The 21,026-nt window shown below is 44.6% G+C and overlaps 1 protein-coding gene across 9 annotated transcripts in view; it reads right to left on the reverse strand.

Annotated features, from left to right (window-relative positions):
* Window positions 1–21,026, reverse strand: part of XPO6 (exportin 6) — a 62,270-nt gene that overhangs the window by 21,989 nt on the left and 19,255 nt on the right. For 5 of the 9 annotated variants that reach the window (XM_087734804.1, XM_087734801.1, XM_087734799.1 and 2 more), the window contains exons 3-10: window positions 19,628–19,740; window positions 15,633–15,830; window positions 12,840–12,999; window positions 12,349–12,426; window positions 6,230–6,683; window positions 6,090–6,119; window positions 2,607–2,733; window positions 1,758–1,867 (exon numbers count right to left, since the gene is read on the reverse strand). In XM_087734804.1, coding sequence (XP_087590930.1) covers window positions 1,758–1,867; window positions 2,607–2,733; window positions 6,090–6,119; window positions 6,230–6,683; window positions 12,349–12,426; window positions 12,840–12,999; window positions 15,633–15,830; window positions 19,628–19,740 — 1,270 coding nt within the window. The remainder of the gene's footprint in view (window positions 1–1,757; window positions 1,868–2,606; window positions 2,734–6,089; window positions 6,120–6,229; window positions 6,684–12,348; window positions 12,427–12,839; window positions 13,000–15,632; window positions 15,831–19,627; window positions 19,741–21,026) is intronic. The other 4 variants (XM_087734803.1, XM_087734802.1, XM_087734800.1 and 1 more) reach the window with 1 other exon arrangement.

Here is a 21,026-nt window from a genome sequence, read left to right on the forward strand (position 1 = left end):
ACTTTTCCCACTCGCGCTGTAACGCTAAAGGCACTGAAAGATATCTTTTCACCTCTCAGGAGCTATGCAGCTGGCACAGAGCGCAGAAGATCCTTTTTCTCATTGATCACCTAAGAATAACGCCAAGCTGCAAAATCAGCACAGAGCCACCTGAGCAGCAATCATTCCTGGTGACACAACGTCTGGGGATTTCAAGCGGGTTTGGTTTGATGGTTTGTTTTAAAAACCTCCTGTCTCCAAACAGCTGCGGTCCGATGCAAAAAGTCATGCTCGTTTCTAGCTGAGATCAGGTTGGAAAAATAGGCATTAGCATACATTAACAGAGATTCAGAGCATCGTGCAACCCAAGTGTCAGACTGGTCACTAGCCAAGCAGCTGAAAGCTCTCTGTGCAAGGTGCCCGAATTACCACCTTTTCCGTAACCGCATGACGTAACTCTGGATTTGGCAATTTATCCAGTAGTAAAAGTTGTAATGTGTACAAAATGCAAAGTTTTTAAACCACAGAACAGGAAACTTCAGCTGCGCTCCTGCGGTGTAACCACTCCCAGACCGCCATGCTGCAGCGCTTACATGTCTGAGAGCACGCAGGAAGCTGTAGCTATCGAAGTTGTCACTAAGGACAGGTAGTTCTGACAAAACAGCATAAGCTTCAACCACTTACACGATTTTTTTGTTTGTTTATAGTCTGACATCTCCCCTAGAGAGACAGCTATTGTTTGTTTCCATTTTCCCCGTAACAAACCATTTGACATGAAGATAACACGCATTACATGCGCATTAGCCAGACAAAGAGGAGCAGAATGCCAAGGCAGAGTTCAACAGCGTTAGGCAGAGAGCAGCAAATTAGGAACCAATTATAAGAAAGTTCAAATGCAAATACCTACTACTTGAGAAATTAAAAAACCCACAGTTCCCATGCAGAAAGGAAGAGAGCTGTCAGGTGTAAGCTACTTCCACATTTGTTCTTTGTGGTTATGATGCCAGGTTGTCCTTCAAAAAACTAACCACCTATATTTAGTGTGCTCAAGGGAAAGAAGCTTCCTTCTGCACTTAGCGAAATGTAATATGGCACAAGCCATGGCACTTTTAAGCCTCCAAAACTTGAACAAAATACCAGTAAGTTCAGCAGATTGTTAAAAATGGCACCAAAGGGACTTTTATCAAGAGAGAGCCGCCCATTTCAGGACACAGCATCTACAAAGGAAGAGATGCCAACCACTGTTGCAATTGGTACACACAACTAGCATCAGAGGCAAGCAAGTGGAACTTCTAATTTCCAAACACAGCCTCGGCGGTATTTCTCAGAAACACATCCTCCATTTAAACAGGATTTTTAAAAGCCTCATTAAATAAAAAAGTTTTCCTAGTTCATTAATTAGTTGTATGAGCTGCATAAACACTTACTAGGCAACTTACTCTGTGGCCTCCTCCTCTAATATGTGCTAAAATGTGCTCTAAAATTTTCTAAAATGTGTTACAGTCCTATTTTAGACTGCAAAGCTTTCTTCCTCTGGCTGCTAGGTTCACACACAACATATGTGACAGTTTTTCTACCCTAACTTGCTCAGTTTCAATTCTTTTGAATGAGTGTGAAACACTGAAGTTTACGCTTTTTATACTTTACGATTTTAGAACAAGAAAGGACTCAAGCACGTGTGAAGCTGGAGTAAGCAACAGCTTATTTCTCAGTCTTTCCATGGGGACCATGAAGCCTCTCTGCAGCTGTCACACCCCGACGGCTTCCCGCCTGCTTACCTGTTGAGTACTGCTTCTTTGTCTGCCAGACGACTTTTAATTTTGCTAGTCAGATAGTCCAAGAAGAGCGTCCAGATGTCTAAGCAAGAAAAGTAACCTTCATGGGTAGGCTGAAATACACCAAAATTCACAATGAATATCAGGAGCTATGGTACGATTGTTTTCAAAACAATGAAAATACGAGTTAGCACGCACTTCAACCCATGAGAAGAACTTCTTGCTTTATTGAAGAATTTCTAGGAGGTCACTAGAGAAATTTATAGCCGTTAAAAGATGAACAAGAGCTTTAGCACAAGGCTGGTCTCAGCATTAACCAGGTCTTGCTGCTTCTTGCATTTTATAAATCTGCTTCCTTGTCATTATTCACATACGGTGGTAAATAGGGCTGAGTTGCATCGTGACAGCTTCTACAGCAAGGTAACACGTACCAAAAGCCACAGGGTTGGTTTTTTGAGACTAAAACTAAAAAAGGAAAGCCTCAGATACAGTTAAAGCAGCAGCTTCAGGAGAAAGAAAAGCATCTCCAAACACAAAACAAGCAAGCTAGAGAAATTTTTCCAGATAACATTGTCCCTTCCAAGGACTAGCAAAAGAAAAAAAAAAAAGCAGAAGCAAAGTTAAACAACAGACAAGTTGTTCTTCCAAGGTAACTACACGTGATCACTGTCTCCAACTAAATCCAAGAGCACATTAAGCCATCTCCAAGTCCCCAGCACTACGACAAGTTAATTATTTTTTTCTGGGCTAGCTGTAGGTATCAGCTTCACTGGGGAAAACAAGCTACCCCTGCTGTACAAGACAACAGAACAGAGAACAGGCCAAGGGAAAAACGATGTCGCAGGGCTGTACCTGATGAAAAGTGTATTTGAACAACAGTGCCAGAAATTCAACCACGGGGAACTGGGAGTAGGATTCAATTCTTCGTAGGTGGACGCTCACGAAGAGACGGAGAAAGTCCGTAAACTTCTCAATATAGCTACAAGGGAAAGAAGAAAAACACAACTGAGAAAACATGAAGGATGCCACAACGGAAAGCAATTTCATTGAAATAGCGATAAAATACACTCAAAATCCTTTCATTAAAAAGAAAGTTACAATTAACAGCCAGTAGAACAATTAAAATAAAGCCCTGCAACAATTACCTACAGGACGGGCAACCCTTCATTCCATTAATACCTGAAACAGCAGAAAAGACAGTCTAGTCAAAAGCAACTTTAATATTCAGATAAATATAACTGAGTTCAATCAGGCCTGCAAATAAGCACAATCCCCCCCACCCTAGAGAAATAAGTATTTAATAGCAAAGGTCATCTTACTGCTATAGATAGGATTAGTGAAATAAACTCTACTGCTGAGGAATTCAGCTGGAAGCAAGAAGTTAATGCAGGAGTTAGGAATACACACGTTAAACATTTACACGAGGTAGTGGGAGAGCCATGGAGTTGAGAGCTGGAAAGGACGGTTTCTTCTGCAATACAGATCAACTGTCTAGAAGTTTCTGAACTGAGCCCAGGTTTTTGTGACTGAATTAGACTACAAAGACAAGTCTTCCTCCAAAGCGTGGGACTACTCAATGCTTGGGACTGTACAAAGTGAAGATCCAAAAAGGAGCCTGCTACCAAAATTTTGGGGAGGCCAGCAAGAGCATGACCCCAGTGCAAGCACTGCTGGGTTCTTGAGTACGCGACTGGGGAAAAAATTAGAAAGACCACAGTGGAGTAAGCTTTTATTGTGGAATAAGATCACGCCCTGCGCAACGTGAGCTTCATCAAGGTTAGAAATCATCTTCATATCTATCTATACAGAAAAGCGATAAATATTTCATCAGTATAGAGGACCCGTACATCGTACACAAACAGCAAGAGCTCTGGCGATCCAGCGACAAGGGGGTGTGTGTGCAGAGAAGCCCACCCTTCCCATATGGTAAGAGATCTAAAGCGCAAGAGTACTTCAAGTTTTTCTTTTGAATAAAGAGTTAGGCTTAGCAAAGTTTCAGACACGCTTGAACAGTCTGGTTTTACTGTGCTGCCTTGCTTTCCCCCTCTGCAAACTCTTGATTTTCTTGGGGGGGAACCCCCCGCTCTTTCTAATGAAAACTCACTCAAGACCAGAAGCATTGCCAGCTAACAAAGAGCTGCAGCACTGTTGGTTGTTACAAGCCTACGAAAACCACACAATACTTTGAATATGCAAGAAGATTACATTTCCTTTTTATTTGGCACTGCCTACTTGACAAGACGTCACTAAACACATCTGACCACTGACCAAGCACTTCAAAAGCAAAGCTAGCAAAAAAGAAAAAATCCAGACCCAAACACTGCCTTCAATTTTTTTCATTTTTATTTTCTAAAGAGGCTCTGATCTGTGATCCGTGAAATTCTTACTTGTCCCCTAGCTCTGCCAGCCCCAAAGCCCCTTCTGGAACCACTGTGCCATTGCTTGTGTCCTTACTAGCCATTTCCCACATTTTGGGATCTTCAAGTTAAAGCCAAACCCAAATAAAGCAAAAGACAGTTTAAGCTTACTCTTTCTGGACTAGTTTGGCAGTACCAACCATTCTAAACCACGCTGATTTTGTAACAGAACAAAAATAACCAGCACCACGAGAGGAAGGGAAAGGACAGACCCAGGGCAAGCAGGTTCTGAAGATGGCAATCTGCTGAAGGTAGTTTCTCCAGTGCCCATTTTGTTTAGGATTTTGTTAGTCCAAGCCAGGATGACACTTTCATGCGGGAAGTTCTGTAGTTTTGGAAATAGAAGTATAGCTATGCCCTTAAATGACAACGGAAAATCCTTGCACCCTTTTCCATGGAGAGGAGAGTCAGCTCAGAGAGAGCTCCACTCCTCCAGAAGCCAGTGAGATTTTCCCAGTCTCCAGAACATCTCAGTTACATCCCTATTTCAGACCTTCGCAATGAATAAAGAGGGGTCTCGCAGTTACAGACACCAACAATCTCTGTGGATAACACGTCTAAGGAGAAGAACATAATGATACGGCAATATCATCTCTGTGAAGGCCAACACAGCTACAGCCCTTCCGCAGCCTTGCCCGTGAAGGCTGCTTGCTGATGTTTTCCATAAAAGAATAAACTAAGGTAAAAAAAGGGATTGTGGGCTTCCAGGAGAGCTTTTCTGGAATCCAGAGCGTAACCCTGGCTCTCTGTGCGTGTATCTTGTAGGCAAAGGTGGCAGATTTCTACCGTCCTAGAATACGTCTTATTTCTAGGAAGCGAGCGATACTGAAGTCAGAGCGAGTTAGTCAAAACGAGCAAGTAGAATTCATTGTTAAATAGAAATGACGGTTAATCTAGATTTACTATCCCAAAGTTATACGTGTATGTAAAGATATGGAAAAAGGGAATTTTACAGAAGAAACACGCAAGTCATCTCTACAAATGGACCCATGTTTTTTTCCCCTGAGTGGATATCAAAGAAAAACAACAAAAAAACCCCAAACCTCAAAAGCCTTGCTGCTTCATCTGGGAACAGAAATATTTTATACAGCAGCACCAGAAATGTATTTCCATCATCAAGTATCCGTAGCAAGATACCGAGCACATTCGCACAGTTGCAACCTATTTGCCAGTGCCGGCACCAGTCTGCCCGCCTTCCCGTGGCACACGCTCGCACAGCGGGCCCGCAGCGAGAGGCAGTGTCAAGTCGTCACCCCTTCCACCACCCTGCCAACGCATGGGTTCAACCACTCAACGCAACAGCAAGACGAGTCTCACTTTCTCTCCTACAAGCAGGAATATCCGCTATAAAAGAGTTGAGCTGTTTTAGGCAACAAGGATAGTAGTAACTTTCTGGGAAGTGACAATACGCAGCCTCCCAAGATTCTGCCGCTTCCCTGCTGCCTCCAGTCAAGCATGCCAGACAGCCTCTGCGGTGGAGCCATTCACCGCTGCTGGGAATGGAGTTCCCCAAGCTGTCTTTCGGTGTTTAAAAATTAAAAAAAAAAAAAAAAAAAAAAAGAAAAGCACTCAGAAATCGTCACATCTCAATGAAGGGTAGGAAACTACTTCTATTTTCTTTCAAGTCATGACTCGCAGAATATCTACCCACTCTTTGTATGTTTGAGTTTAAGCAGAGAAGGCAGATACCGACCAGGGAAGGGAATACTGCAATGCCTTTACCTCACTGAGCCTCTTCTGTTTTCTGTTACAACTGAATGAAGGGCAGGTTCAGCTCTTGTGCCACCTCAGACCTGCAGTCAAACAGTAACGAACGGGGGAAAGGGGAGGAAGAGGACAGGAAAGAATACAAACCTGTGCCACCATGGTCCCTTAGCAAACTCAGCCCCTTACCAGAACCTTACCTGCGGGCACCTACCTTTCTGCCTGTCTCCCCCAGCACAGTACTCTGAAAAAAAGGCGATTAGACACACCATGCATGACCGCAAAATAATAAAGACAGTCCTTTAGAAAGCAAGAGGCCCTAGCACAGCTACTTAGCTGTTCGGTTGCTCTTACCTTTCATCCAGTTCCTCTAGCCGGCTCTTCACCGTATGGGCGTTGTTCTCCTTGGTAATCTTCTGCAGGAGGTAGAAAGTCTGCTGGAACATCCGTAGCAAGTACTCTTCAAACTCCATAGGCACGCAGTTCTTAGACATCAGTTCATTGATGCAAGACATAGCCAAGACACCAAGTCGGCCACGCTCTTGTCCCAACACCGAGTTCTGGCTGCTGCCGTTGACAGAAGACATCTTCCGAACGCGGGTGTCGCAGCCAAAGCGAGCAAAGTGGAAAATGGTGGTGAGGAGTGACGGGGTGATGCTGGTAGACAAAGGGATCCAGCTGAAGAGGTGTGCCAGGCACTCCAGTGCCAGGGAACATATATATTCGCTTTCTGTATCCAGGATGGGGATTGGCTGGTTCAATAATTTGGCCGCACTGGGACTCTGCAACAGGCTACTTAACAGGTCACCTAGGAAACAAACCACATCTGCATTATAAATCAGGGCAATTTCCCTCAAACGGTGCAACTGCCAGCCCCAGCAACACAGCAAAACCCATCAGGGCCTCTGGCGCTCAGCGAGTTAGCGCACAAAGATCTGTCAGAGATGAACTAGCGATTTTTGTATCCTGGAGCTTTCTGAACTGTTGTTCAGATGATAACAGCAATGCCACGGGGTGTATTTTAGGAATTTATTATAAAATTCACTCCCCTCGCAAGGTCGAGCATCCTTGACGTAACCTTGCACAAGTTCTCTGGCGCATCCATGTGACTCCGAACCTTGGCAAAGTTGCTTCTGCTTCCATATGACAGCTTGTGGAGTCAAGGCCAGGCTGGACGGGGCTCTGAGCAACCTGATCCGGTTGAAGATGTCCCTGCCCATGGCAGGGGGGTTGGCCTAGATGACCTTTAAAGGTCCCTTCCATCCCAAAGCGTTCTGTGAGTCTATGTAAGAGCAGATGTACTGAGTCAGCCCAAAAAGCCTACTTAGTACGGTACCTTTTCTCAGCGACCGAAAGCCCACAGCAGGCACAGATCACACTCCTCAGCCTCCAACCGCTCGCATTAAAGGCTTCCTGAGCCAGGTGGGCTTTGAAGAATTCTGCACAGCCTCAGGATTTACCTTCCACGAATTTATCCAGTCTCCAACTAAAGCCATGTGAACTTAATATTTGCAACATTCTGTGACAGAGTTCCACAGCTTAACTATACATTGTGTAAAGACGGTTTCTCTTTGGGGCCTGTCAGCTGCTAGTTTCATTCCCTGCCTCCTGTACCCAGACAGGGAAAAGAAACAATCCCCTTCCATTCACCTTCCCCGTGTCACTCAATAGTTTTCTATTGCAGCTCCTCACCCTCAATTAATTTGAGAGAATGATTAGTACTACTTTTCTCATTACTTACGTGGAAGCCATTCAATACCCTCAATCATGAAACACTGGCAGGGGCTGCCCGGAGAGGTGGGAGATGCCCCATCCCTGGAAACCTTCAAGGCCCGGCTGGACGGGGCTCTGAGCACCCTGATGTGGTTGAAGCTGTCCCTGCCCATGGCAGGGGGATGGACGGGACGGCCTGGAAAGGGCCCTGCCAGCCCAAAGCCTTCTGTGATTTTATGATCCTATGATTCTACTATGATCATCTTTACTGCCCTTCTACAAAGCTTTCGTTTCTACTCTACACCTACTGATACAGGAAGGCCAGAACTGCCGCCGCTATTCAGGCGTAGATGAACCTTAATTCCATACAGCACCATCGCAGTTAGCTGGTTTTGACTGCTACTGATCAGAATTTTTGTAGAATGATCTGGCGTAACACTCAGAAGTTAATCCTGCATACCGAAGGCGAGTTTGGAGCCCATGATTTGGCATGAGACGAGTATCGCTCTCCCTGCCCAAACGCAGATTATACTTATCTGCGTTGTGTTTCACCTCCCATTTGCCCAGAGACATGCAAGATCTTCCTGCCAGTCCTCAGTCATACCTCCTCTTCACTATTCTGACCATCTTGGTGCTGCCAGCAAGCCTCCTTGCACGTCCATAAGCACAATCCCAAGCAGTACTCCAGAGGTGACCTCCCCCCTCGTAGCAAGAGGGGACCATTTCCACTTACCTTTTACCTCCTACCTTCCAACCCATTTTTCAACAACGCAGAGACTCCTCTTATCCCCGATGGCCTTCGCTTTCTCAAAAGCTTTTAGCAAGAAGCCTTCTCAACAGCTTTATGGAAATCCAAGCAGACACCACCAGCCAGGCTGCCCTTCCCCGCAGAAGCTGCCCGCTAACTCGCAAGGCTTCCACAGACCACACGCTGAAAACCTACTCCCCTTCCCCAGGTTACTCAATACACTTCTCTTCCTTGAGTGCAAATAATCTCTTCACCTTTAGAAATCCACAGGCACTTGCTACATGACAGAATTTAAAGTTCTCCCCAGAAAATCGGAGCCATTCTTTTTTTGAAAGTGAAATGACCCACCACACTAGGAATACAAAAATACCAGATGTGATTTACTGAGCTATTTCCGAAGTACTCAAAAGCACGCATGATGAACAGATTCCTCTTAAGTCTCCACTTTTCATCAAGATCAATGTCTTACATCACGAAATTCATAACTCCCTGTCATACCTTATCATTGTTTCTTTCTCCTCCGCTCCAGGAGTTTAAGGCATCATGCTGCTTCAGCTGAATTCGATAACCCTGCACTTAGTCTTAACATTAAAGCAGCCCCCATGGTAACGTTCACAACTGTACGTACGCTGCCGTGCGAGAGCTGCTTGCATCGTGCTTTTACAGAATGCTTCTTTCAAATGTCCAGTCCAGCCAACTCCACCAAAATCAATGAGAACCAAAGATTCTCATCCTCTAATCCATCAACACCAGAAACTGTAAATTAGGTCCCTGTAACTCACAGCAGTTGGTCCGAGTGCTTTGCACCCAAGTTAAATTAGCGAAGCTCAGAGTTTAAGGGATTTTAAGTTATATTTGGTGTCTTTGCAAACAAGCGATGAATTTACAGGATCAACTGCCTCCATGCACAAGGAGAAAACCCTCGGGGAGGGGCTGGGATCGGGCTAGCTCTGCAGAAGTAAGCAGCAGCAAACATTGCTGTTGCTCATTTGTTTACCATACGTGAGCGAATATGCCTAAGGAAGGGACCCATCAAGTAAAGAGCTATAAATCATGCAAAGGCAACACTTGGAGGCCGAGAGATTATTGCCGAGTAAATTCCATACTGATGCAATAACTCAAATGCTTCCCAACGTAGGACATTATCAGAGTTCCTTTGCTTAAGTGGTATGAGAAATGAGTTGAACATTGTCTTCAAGTGCTATTTAAAAACTATGCAAGACTTGCAAGTAACCATTTCACTCTGCTTTCCTCTGTAAAAAAAGGAAGCATAGGTTTTCCAAGTTCCTAAAGAGATTTCGGCTCTGACGGAAGGCACTAAACATTTATAGGGACTCTGAAGCTTATTTTGCCTTTTGGAACACCTTTAATTTCACCTGAATGTAAAGAGAAAAAAGGTAGCGGCCTCATCTAAGCAACAAAAAAGTTTAACTGTCACCAGTAAACAGGAATGCTTTGCTGCATGAGCGAGACTCAAATATAACAACACGTGGGGAAAGAGATTTGGTCAGCTTACAGATTTCACAAATTTTTAAGGACAGAGAAACAATTAGAATTCAATGCAGAGTTTCACTAACCCCGTGTTTGTCCCATAGCTCACCTTCCAACCACGCGCTCGTCTCTGCCTGCAAACAAAGGCCAGCAGATGCGCAATGCCGTGACTGCCACTCGCTGCGACTGACTTGCGGGTCCAGCTTTAAGCCCCGTAGGTGCTCCACGTTAGCAACCCATCAGTGCTCTTACTCCACTCTGGGAGTCTTTCGACCGATCGTGTCACCAAAGAGTGACCCAAAGGACATTTGGTTAATAAAGAAAGTAAAGAAAAAGAAAGGAGTCCTTCACAAAACACAGAAAGTGAGCAAGCGGTGGTTGAGAGGGAAGCACTCGACACTCTTCCTATTGGACTTCAAGAACGTGAAACACAACCAGTTTTAACATGGAGAGAGTAGTTAAGGCAGAGCACAGGAAAAAAAAAAAAGCAAATAGTTTCAAATAAATGAGGTTGCACAGGCAAGACCCACTGAAATTACGCCTGAACTTCTAAAGGAACCGTCAGTGTAGTTTTAATTACTAGCAATTATCTTGAAAATATGCTGCGTAAGAAGTTTGTTTGTTTGTTTTGCCTGGAAGGGGAGAAAGGAAAGACCCAGAACAGAAATGCAGCCTACTTTCACTTTGAGAAACAGGATCCGAAGGCACCACGAGGGGATTGCACAGGGGGTGAAAAGCTGCCTCGGCACAAGCACCATCCAGTGATTCACCAAGGACCTGAGAGGACATCTCAACCAGGCTGCCACTGACAATCAGCCCCGAATTTGTTCCACTGGTTATTTTTTTCTATTACAACTCTAGAAAACAAAATAGATTTCCTGGGTTGTTATCGGTTTAAGCTACTAGCACCTCAGAACAAAACAGAGTTCGTTTTTTCCAAGATAATTCCGGAACCTGCTGTTCACGGGGCGGTACCTCCTCCTGCAGGCATGGCCTTGGACGTGCCTGCATTCACCAACATCTGCCAGCGTGCACCGGGGCTCACCGACCAATTCCAGCTGTTCTGTACCATCACAGCATCACTCCTGGCCACTGAGGCGCTTGCTACCAACAGCATCGATACTAACATAAATCAGCTTTTTACCGTGGGAGACCCCAATCTTACTCAACGTCCCACCAGGCACTCCTGCCCTCTCCAAGCAGCACGTTCACTCTTGCCAAGGGACACTACAAGTTTATTCTTTTCTGTTATTATCCATATTTTTTTTTTCTCCAAACTTTTGCTAGCTACAGCAAAATCCACCCCCCTACCTAAAACCAAGGAAATATTTCTTCCCATTTAAGTTTATGTTTTGTATATAAATATAAAAGCATCTTAAGCTCTTCTACAGGAAAGCAGCACTTGAAATTCTGCTCCAACTCAAACTTAAACCTGGAGGCTTTAACACTCACCAAAACATTAACAAAAGCTTATCACAAGCAGCTGTCTTAAGCTGCCTGGTGCAATCTGGCCACAAGGAAGTGATCTGCAACTCTCAATTAACTGTTTAAGGTCCCAAAGACGAGCGAGGAGAAAAAGGGACCTGACACAACTGTGTGAACTCACAAAACAAGATATCAGTATGATCCTGGAGAAAGAAACGTCAGATCCACACGTGTTTCACCTTCCCTGTACGCACAACCCGGTATTACAGGTTTCCATAGCTTAAGCCCTTCTTTTTCCTTGTTAAAAGCAGAGCCAAGACCAGGCAATGTATTGATTTCACTGCATCATGGGATTTCTTCTTGCTTTGTTTTCCAAGAAGCAAGAACAAAGGCACCACAATCTGTTGGACAATGCTTGGGCAAGCTGAACGTAACGACGACCCGTGTTACATCAAGGCACAAGAGAAACCGGTCGTCATCAAGACCAGCTTTATGCCCAGGGTGACCCTATACATGTATCCTCTATTTCGCCTGAACAGGATAAGCGAAATGTGCGCCAAATACAAGGACATAGAGATATATTCTCTGTTTTGAAGGTAACTAAGAAATACATATGTAAATGAGTTTAGATCAGATAAACACCCACGCAAAAGACTAACAGGAATAGGCAGAAAACAAACTTTCACAATATATATGCACAAAGACGTAGCCAATTTTTTTTTTTTAACTTAGGGCTTCGGTTTTGCTCCACTCTGGCTTTTGATGTGCTTACAGCTGAAATTCACAGAGGACAATGCCAACTCACTGATGTCAGAGCATTTTGCATTGACGCTTCAGAAAGCTTTTTGCTGTCTGAGGACAACAAGAAGCTATATGTGCACTTTTCAGTGAGGTGGCATTTTCAGTGGGGCATCCCCTGCGGTGGAAATTGCTTCTTCATGTCAGGTTTGTCTTTCTGACCAGAAATTTATTGGCCTGTGAAAAGCTCTAGGAAAGGGTTATTACAAGAGGTTAGAGTGTAAAGGAAGGAATCCATGCCTGGTATTGCAAGTTTAAATACATGGAAATAATATCGTGTAGCTTTAGCCATCCTTACCACTTTCTCCTGAAGTTGGGGATGGTGGTGGAGTGGCAGCAGTAACGCTGTGTTTGTCCCAGATGCTTTCCAAAATACCTAGCCAAAGAGATATTTTTTCAGAACAGCCTGCTAAAAGACAGATGGATCTAACAAAGACACTGGAGACTGCAAGAGAACTTTGGTAAAACACATCTTTAGTGCTTTGACAAGGAATATTGTCTTCTCTTAGTGAGCTCAAAGAAATTGCCGAGTGCTTATACACGCAATCTCAATCCCTCTTCATAAAGAGGGGGACATATGTAGCTATACACCTGCTCTGCTACACAAGCTTGTTTCACAGTAAGCTGACCCAAATGCCTACGGGTAGAGTTGAGTGTTCAAACTGCAGAAGCAGCAGCTACATCGCCCACACGTTGCCTCATTGAACCCAGAACGTGCAAGCTTGCTAGCATCTTAGGGAGGGTGCAGGAGGACATTGGTTTCAATGCTGCAAGTGCCGTAACTCATACCTGTGAGGAGGCCAAGCACTGTTTGCACCTCGTCTAGGAGCAGCTTGCGTAGCTCTTCTTTCCGGGCTACGCTAAGATCTTCCCGCGGACATGCCAGTTCTTCCGAAGTAGTTTTCAACATGATCAGTCCCAGGGGAGTGGTCACAGGAGACTGAATTAACTGAGAGGAAAAGACATGGATGGAACATGTGATGATAAGGTTCTGCAAACCTATCAGCTGACAAACCGGGGATTTGTAACACTATGAGCAGTTTACAAGTGCTTCCAGACGGAGGGGGGATCAGTCCCCGCAGTTCGCCGTGCTGCATGTCGAGGGAAGAGAACTGCAAATATTCGATTTCTTGAGACATTAATCTACGGTGTTGCAACAGTTCAAGTACCATGGGAATCCTTGGAGTTTCAAGAGAGCTTTCATAATGTCATTGCACACGTTCCAGCGTGTTTACCAGTAACAGTTTGTTCCTTCTGTTTACTGCCTTCTGCTGACATCATCACTTCTCAGAATCGCCTCAGCACCAGCAGTTTCACCACGTAACCGGGCTGCCGCCGCAGCCACGCTCAGGTCGGGAGCCCGCACCATCGGCCAAGCAGTTTCCCATTAAAAAGCCCATCCCTCCCTATACAGACAGGCAGCTGCAGCCAATATCAGATGACACCAGAACACAGCTAAGGGATCCGACCTCTCCTTGCATCTCTATTGCATCTCAAACTGCAAATCACGTTTACCCTAAAAAGAGTAACTTCCACCACATGCAGGAATAGGAGCAGAGAAAGTGGTGATTTTTGCCTTCGGTAGCCACTGGGATATTAAAGACACATTCAAGTGGGACAAAGTTTTATTTTCGGCCGAAAGACAACACTGCTATTCACTGCTGACCTGGAACACCCACACGATTTATGCACTGCTCCCTCTGGGAAGAAAAAAAAGTTTAAAGCCAATCACAATTACTACAACTAATCCTTGAAGTCATAAATACGGTAATACAGGCCGACTCCGGTCCTAATCTCTCTGACCCACCAAACCAGAGACAGGCTGCATTAACGCCGCTACGGCTACACAGTTGGGTGAAATGTGGGGGGAAAAAAGCCCATCTAAAAGCTCTTAGTCTGAGCTCGGCTTTCAGAAAGGAAGCACAACGGCACAGGAGCAGACAGCTAAAGAATTAAATCAAATACACAACTCGTTAGGAAGTTCTAAGAGACTGAACACCTTCTCTCAGCATGTTTTCTGACAATGGCAGGAAGTTTAGCAATACCATGCACCGGCACTTCAGTAGCGCTAAACAAATTTTATAGCTCTAAGGAAGCAGCACTTTATGTAAAATTACTGTTTTCGCATAATGACAATACAATAGTCCCAGTTACTTTTCTTCTCCACCCCTCCAACGGTTCAGTAAAAGTTTTAGAGACTACCTAGCGTACTGGGAAACAATTTAATGCTAAAGAATCAAACAGTTGCTTCGAATGACCTCAGTCTTGAGGCAGGACTCATCTGCAACTCTAAAAGCAAGTCATTCTGCTCCTGTGCTACTCTTCGTTATCTTGAGGTCTTGTTGTTCAGTATTAGTGGTTTTCTTCCACTTTCTTGGAACATTTTTGGAACGTGTCTGCTATAGAAATTAATTTATGGGAACATTTCCCTCCGCAGCTGACTTCACAAGGAGACGGCTTAAGGAAAAATAGATACCTAAAGTGGGCTCTGCAATCACTTAAGATAACCTCCAAAGTGCTAGAAAAGCCCGTAGAAGCTCAGAAAGCATTTCAGTTCAGATCCAGGTGGAATGAAAGCCAAAACTGTAAGTGTAGACACTTGTCTCAGAGCACTTATTGTCAAATTGACAATTCAGGAAAAAATTGCAGCATGCTGCACTACATGACTACAGAAAACTATCTGAAAAGAGAAGACACCAGTTAGTAACAAGCTCTGCAGGCCAAGTTAGTATTTTTTTAATTCTGCAATTAATATTAGATCCATTTGTCTTAAACTCCTGACACTCAAGGACTTTGATTTATTTAAGTAACTGCCTTGTGGCTTGTCTGTGGGCATAGCTGCATTCAAATCATGTAATTATGTCAGCCGAAAAAGACTGTGCAGCAGTTCAGTTTACACTCAGCCTCTTTAAGCCCATTATGAACAATTTTAAGAGAACTGGCAACAAGTACTCAAAGCAGAAGAGGAGGTTTGCACCAGCCTAGGTAGGCTCCAGCGGCAGCGAGCTGCTAGCCTGGCTCAGGCTTCACTCTGAGGATGCTGAATTACAACCAACATTCAAACTAATGGCACTGTCTCAGCCAGGATCCTCAAATACAGACTCTAGTCTGCCTGCACGAGCCCTCTTAAACACCCCAACAACATCCCATTAGTGACTTTACATGACGAGGTACCAAAGATTTTAGGGTATCTTTGGCTATTGAGTGAAAAGTCTCCAACAGCTACACTTAAAAACTTTGCTTTTAAGAATCATCCAGATGCATCCAGAGTTTTACTGACTTTTTCTTTAAAGAACAACCCGCAACCCCTACATTTTCAACAACTACTCCTAAATATTTAAAATTCAAAGTGCAGTTGATACTTGTTGCATAGTATCATTCCTTTGTCAAAAAACGTACACCACTAGAAAGAAGTGTAACATGTAGGAAGCTAGGGGTTATTTGCAAAGTTAAAGGAATTTAACAAGCAACTTCATTTTTCATGCAATTATTTAATCTTCTTCAAGGGAAGTCACTACTTAAGGAAACAAAATAACATCTCTCTGTGAATGAAACCAAGTTTTCCCTTTAGAAACTTCTTACCTGCAAGATGTTAGTGAAAAAGTCATGGTAGAACATGGGCCAGTCTTGCCGGCCAATATCCACAATGACTTTGCAGAGTTTGTTCCTGATGAAGTAAGGCAGAGTTTTATGGTGAGCTAGAAGGAGCTTGGGCAGGCAGCTGCGGATCTCCATTTTGTCTTGAGACGGGACCCCAAGCCACATCTTATTGATTAGGTTCTGGAAAAGAAACAGACCTTCCAAATGAGCTCATCTCAGACACGCTCCACTGAAGTTAAACAGCGAGGGAACACGGACACGTAACGCAGGGACAGAGCACCAGGCAGAGCTGTTGCATCTCAAGCCCCAGGGTTGCCCTGACACGATGCACGGGCAGGGAAAAGGCTATAGCTTCCAAATCCGTCCAAGCACGGTCAGTTAAAAACTTAAGCATCTACATCTGATGTAGTTCAACCTTCTCTGCTACCATGGGCAGACCTGTAGATAAGGAAACGAGGAGGTATTAGCAGGCTAAGCAGATGTTTCCCTCGTTAGAGTTCTGACACAGGCTCGCTGGCCAAAGAGCTGAACTTGAAGATGCTTTAACTGCTCAGCAGTCCCATACCACCCTGACATCCTTAACAACACGTAGAGGTGAGGGTGTGCAAACTAAGCTAAGCAGCTCTCGTTCTGCCTAATCGAGAGCAAACCCCGCAGCAGTAACTACCTTGAAATAAGGTTTGCCACCTAACAGGGTACTCCGGCAACCGCAGACCGCGGTGGCTCAAGTGGCTGAACAAAACTCGCTGAGCTTCTCTCTTACAGGCCACGCAGTGCATAGGGATGAGCTCTAACAAAAAAAAAAAAACCCAAAACCCACCCCCACCGCAACACCATCGGATTTGCAGAAGCCCTCCAAAATCAGTGTCACAGAAGATGAGTTTCAACGCCCCAGAAATTGCTACCGATATCTCTTTGAACGCACCAGCATTTCCATTAGCTGACGAGTGACAGCAACCAGCATGTTACCATTATTAACTGGTTTTGGGTCAAGCAGAACTAGTTAGCATGAATATAAAGTATTTCCAATATCTTTTAACCCTGGACACCCAGATTTTCGTCTTTAAAGGGGAAAACATAGCCTTGTATGTAGCAGGTAGGGAAAAAAAACAAACAAGTTTGGTTTTAGATGACTGATGCCACCCAGGTCTCCTGAAGTAAGCTGGAAGGTCGCTGCGGGAGCGACTGCCTTGCAGGGCACCACTTTAACAGAAAGCTTTTAGTCCACTTAAAGACGGACAACATCCATAAGACGGCAGAGTTGCAAATTGGTTTCCTGCCACGCGACGATCCCATTTAGGGGCTCTGGAGCATTAGGAGCTGAGCCTCTTGGGATAACTTAGCGAGGAGGGCTGCTACCGAGGCAATGTCTGTACCCATCAGCAGGCATACAGCTTGGAGAACCTGAAAGTAGGAGATCATAGCATCACAGAACCACAGGATGCTTTGGGCTGGCAGGGCCCTTTCCAGGCCATCCCCTCCATCCCCCTGCCATGGGCAGGGACAGCTTCAACCACATCAGGGTGCTCAGAGCCCCGTCCAGCCGGGCCTTGAAGGTTTCCAGGGATGGGGCATCTCCCACCGCTCTGGGCAACCCCTGCCACTGTCTCACCACCCTCGGCGTAAACAATTTCTTCCTTATATCCAGTCTGAATCTCCCCTCTTTCAGCTTAAAACCATCCCCCCTTGTCCTGTCGCAGCAGGCCCTGCTAAAAAGCCTGTCCCCCCCTTTCTTGTCGGCCCCCTTTCAGCACGGCAAGGCCGCAGTGAGGTCTCCCCGCAGCCTCCTCCTCTCCAGGCTGAACCCCCCCAGCTCTCAGCCTGTCCTCCCAGCAGAGCTGGGCCACCCTCGGAGCATTTCGGTGGCCTCCCCTGGCCCCGCTCCAACAGCCCCATGTCCTTCCCGTGCTGAGGACCCCCGAGCTGGACGCGGGGCTCCAGGGGGGTCTCCCCCGAGCGGAGCAGAGGGGCAGAATCCCCTCCCTCGCCCCGCTGCCCACGCTGCGGGGGATGCAGCCCAGGAGACGCTTGGCTTTCTGGGCTGCCAGAGCACATGGCCGGCCCATGGCCAGCTTTTTGTCTATCAGCACCCTAAGTCCTTCTTGGCAGGGCTGCACAGAATCCCTTCATCCCACAGAGATACTGCGAAGGAGTCTGTTGCAGAAAATGGAAGATTATTTGTGGCTAAAGCAGACCCAATTCACAGTACAGATGTACTGTACAGAGGTATATTTATACATTCAGTGCTTCAAAGAGGTTGCTTTTTGGGTTTTTTTGCACAGAAGATCCAGAATTATTGCTTAAAAACAACGATGACCCAACCAAATGAGTCCTCAATATGAACGCAGAACGAGAGTTTCAGAAGCCCCCTGGAAGATGCTTTAGCTTTAATAGTCATGCTTTAATGCCCACTGAGTTTTGTCCTACTCATTTGACCTGGAAGTGGCAGCTTTCTCCACCTGTGAAGTGTTTTGGGGAAGATGTTCTCTTTTCCAAAAGCAAGAAGTAAAACCAGTTCATCTGGAAGGGGGCCACGAGGATTTTTATTCCAGATCCACTTTTAACTTCCTAGACATTCTAGAAAATACACCATTCTCAGCAAGTTTTAGGAATGCTTCTTGTGTTTACATACATGCTTTTACAGACATTCAGTACTCACAGACAGCTGAAGACTGATGAATTGGAGATTACGACAGACTACGGCTATGAGGACCAGTCGAACGCACAGCACTACAGTAGTTAACTTTGGAAATTCGGGCTCCGCAATGGAGAGATCCTAATCTCTCAGCTGAGCTGTGGACTCATGTCCCTCACTTTACACTCGAAGAGTGATTTCTTTGTTCTGCTTAGTTCTGGGCACAATTATTTTTTCAGTACTACTTTTCCCCCCAGCCCCCCTCCAGAGAAGCAAAGGCTCAGTAATCAAAGATGTTTTCCTCTTCATGAAAATCAGTTTAATTATTGCAGGCTGCTGCTGTGGGACATCCATCCCCAGAGCAGGGAACAACTCCCATACCGTTTGTCACGATTACTCCTTTTTGAGAGGAAGGCAAACCAGATTCAGATTACACATCGAGTCCAGACTCCCTCTGAGTCCGATACGATAAATAAAGTGAACATGTTAAGTGAAGAAGTCAACAACAACAACGTGGATAATTTGTCAAAACAACGCCACTTTTTAAGAACAGAGTCGTTTGCTCTATCTAAAAAGTGGCCCACTGCGAAGGACATAAAACCGGGTTTAGAGAGCTCAGACTGCCAACCCAGCCAAGAACACAACGCAGAGGCCCCAAACGGACCAGGGTGAGCCGTAACATTCACCAAGCCCCAGAATATCCTCAGGGAAAGACTCTGCATCAGTCACCGAGAAATGAGTTGATAAAAGAGCTGTTCACAGCATACTTTTGTTTCTTCCAGTAGATACACAAATCAATATTTAGGCTTTTAACCATAACTTTGTTCTTTTATAAATAGGTAAAGAGTGGGATGTGGTCTTCTAAAAGAGATCTTACCTCTACAACTAGCACATAAGCTTGTGGGCTGTAGTTCAAGAGCATCAACCACAACTATGAGATGTCAGAAAAATAAAAGCAACTTTGTCTTCCCTCTTAGCATTAAAGTTTGCAGTAGCTAGTATCAGGTAATCACGCACGTATTTCTGACCATAAAAAGAGTATAAAAGCAATAACACTCTTAAAAGCATTGTGCAGAAAACTCAAGCAGCCTCTGAAACTGTAGGTAATTTGTACTTAGAGACGCCAGGAAATTAATTCTTCAATTTGTGTACAAAGATTCATATTCCCCTACTCTTAGCCTGCCATTAAGCAGCCTCTCTAGGAGAGAGCAATAAAAGCATCCTTTATCACCGTACTTACTAGGACTGCCGTTTTAGACAAACATTTTCAAATAAAATCGATTGCCATATAAAACTGCACCAGACAGAAAATGCACCGAGCAGGCAACAGCACACGTCTTACCTCAAACACAGTCAAACTGTACATCATTACATAGTCGTTTCTTGTACTTGACAGGAAATAGAGGCAGAATCTCCAGGCTCCTATCTGCTGGGCAAAGTTATTTAAAAGCTCCTCTGAAAAAAGAAAGTATTAAAAAAAAATCACATTAAAATTCTTAAGCTGTAAACAAATGCATAGCAACGTATACTGATAGCACAATAACACACTGAGCATGGAAGAAACCCCATGTTCAGAGAATGACTCAAACAACCTGGAGGAGGGGAAAAAAAAAAAAATAAAATTACACTCCAAAGCCTATCTAACAATACGCTTTAATGAAAACAAAATAGGTACATCATTTTAGAATACAGTTTTGACATAAATACTACACCAGAGCAATAGCTGAATATTAAAGCAAATCACACAAAAATTCTATTACGAGCATTACCATTTTATCTATAAAAGCCAAACGCTGGGATACCAGGTCCCTGTGAAAGACTAGGAGTGCTTCAGATCACACAGAGCATTACAGAACACCCTTGTTTCAAGGCAACTCCTCCAAGAGCCATCGCCTTTGTTGTATGTCAGCATATCAGAAACCTCGCCAAACACTCAGGTACAGGATTTGGTCATCTCACGTCAAGTGACTAGGTACCAAATGTGGCAAAGGGAAAAGATGCAAGGGCTGTTTTATAGGCTAATCAAATTTAAGCCTTAATCAATTGGTTTCTTTCCCGCAACTTAAGCAGGAAAATGGGGGATGCCGAAGGCTTTTACCTTTTCCACAGCAGAAGATCTCCACAATAGGGAAAAAAAACCCCAAGCTTGCCTAGTTGCTTATTCTTTATTTCACCACATTTCTGGGAGAAGTCTTTCATGCTGATTATGCTTTTGGCACTGAAGTTAGAGATGACAGAAACTTGAGAATAAAAGCAAACAGCCCATTGACACCCATTAACCACAGGTGCGAGAAGCTAATCTAGAGCACCTGTAAGATCTCTGCTGGTTTTCAGAAGGACATATTTAATAATACTGGCCAAAACGAAACCTCACTGTTTATTCCCATTTGCCATTTCACCAACTAGGACAGTCTTCTGCTTTCCCTTCTTAATGCTGAAGAAATCTGAAGTCCATGCTCCATCTCTAGGCAGAAGGTAGAGGTTTTCCAGGACATGCAATTCAACAATGTACTGCCAGAGGAAAACATAACATCCTCCTCCTACCCTAACCAACTTACCACCCTTGATAAAAACCCACCTCTCCATCCTCACAGCAGCAGACAGTTACCGACGTATTAATTATCTATAGGACCTGCCATGGGATCTCCGAAACCCAAACTACGTAAGCCTTTACTTCAAGTTCATACATAAGCAGGAGAGGCCAAGATGCCAGTTCAGATAGAGCACTTTCAGCTGCTATA

The sequence above is a fragment of the Nipponia nippon genome, unplaced genomic scaffold (assembly GCF_047370975.1).
Source record: "Nipponia nippon isolate SJK-2023a ecotype South Korea unplaced genomic scaffold, ASM4737097v1 scaffold_5, whole genome shotgun sequence".
Taxonomy (NCBI): domain Eukaryota; kingdom Metazoa; phylum Chordata; class Aves; order Pelecaniformes; family Threskiornithidae; genus Nipponia; species Nipponia nippon.